At 39.2% G+C, this 966-nt stretch overlaps 1 protein-coding gene across 1 annotated transcript in view; it reads right to left on the bottom strand.

The window, feature by feature from the left end:
- The window catches only part of LOC119586688 (pre-mRNA-processing factor 39-like), a gene marked incomplete in the record, with an annotated part of 65,208 nt that overhangs the window by 6,244 nt on the left and 57,998 nt on the right, over positions 1-966 (bottom strand). Inside the window, 2 exon segments of the mRNA XM_037935420.1 lie at positions 56-325; positions 542-716. Coding sequence (XP_037791348.1) covers positions 56-325; positions 542-716 — 445 coding nt within the window.

The following is a 966-nucleotide window of genomic DNA, read 5'->3' as shown; positions in this document are numbered from 1 at the left end:
AAAAGCAAGAGTGAAGTCACTACTGTATATCAAAATACTCAATATAAACACTCACCCTCATCCAGAACTCCTCGTACAAGGCACAGGCTATGAGGCATCTCTCAAACAATACTCTGACTCTTGATGCCTTTCCTTGCTTAATCTCATAATCCAGGTAATTCCTCCAGGCTGTCAACTGGCTCTTCTCTAGTGGCTTCACATGGAAATATGGCCTCTTGATGGCATCCTCATAACTCCACAATGCTTTAGCTTCTACAACATTTGCCTCGTGAATCTTTTGACGTGCAGATATAATACTCTTCTGTAGGGCTTTGGTCTCTTCATCCTGTAATCATTTTTATAACTTTGAAGTCATCCAACACGGCCCCTACAATGTTAAAGACAGTAAAGCTGCTTTTTCACGATATAAATTTATACTTGCAATTAATAGTGAATGAACTTTCTCTTCATAAATCAGTAAATTAGATCATGATTTTTCAACATATAGATGAATTATATGAACCAAAAGCACAAAAATACCATCTAAAAGGAACAACCTTACCACGTTTGTCCCCACTTGCTCATCGCCAGGGGCTGCCTCCACGCCTGGGGGGGCTTCGTCTGGAGTCTCGATATCCGAGCGGTTCAGCTCCGTCAGGACCGACCGCCGCAAACTGAGGAATTCATCCACGCCAACGACTTCACTTGGCAGGTGCTTTTTCACATGCTCCTGGAACCTAATTGAGAGATCCGTGAGCCACATCATGTGCTAACTCAGAAGAATGACTTAAGTAAAAACATCCTCTGCAGCCACCATTTCATATTTCTCCATATCTAGTCATGAATGTACTTAAAATATAATGAAGGATTCTAAAAGATGTGTAAATCTTCTGTGTATTCTATATATATAGTTTTCTTTTTTCTTTTCTTTTGTATGATGTAATAATCTCTTACAGGACTTACAAATTCAATTATAGTTTTGCTATT

This window comes from Penaeus monodon, chromosome 21 (assembly GCF_015228065.2).
Source record: "Penaeus monodon isolate SGIC_2016 chromosome 21, NSTDA_Pmon_1, whole genome shotgun sequence".
Taxonomy (NCBI): Eukaryota; Metazoa; Arthropoda; class Malacostraca; order Decapoda; family Penaeidae; genus Penaeus; species Penaeus monodon.
Note: the sequence above shows the minus strand (reverse complement) of the source record. Positions and strands in the feature narration are given on the sequence as shown.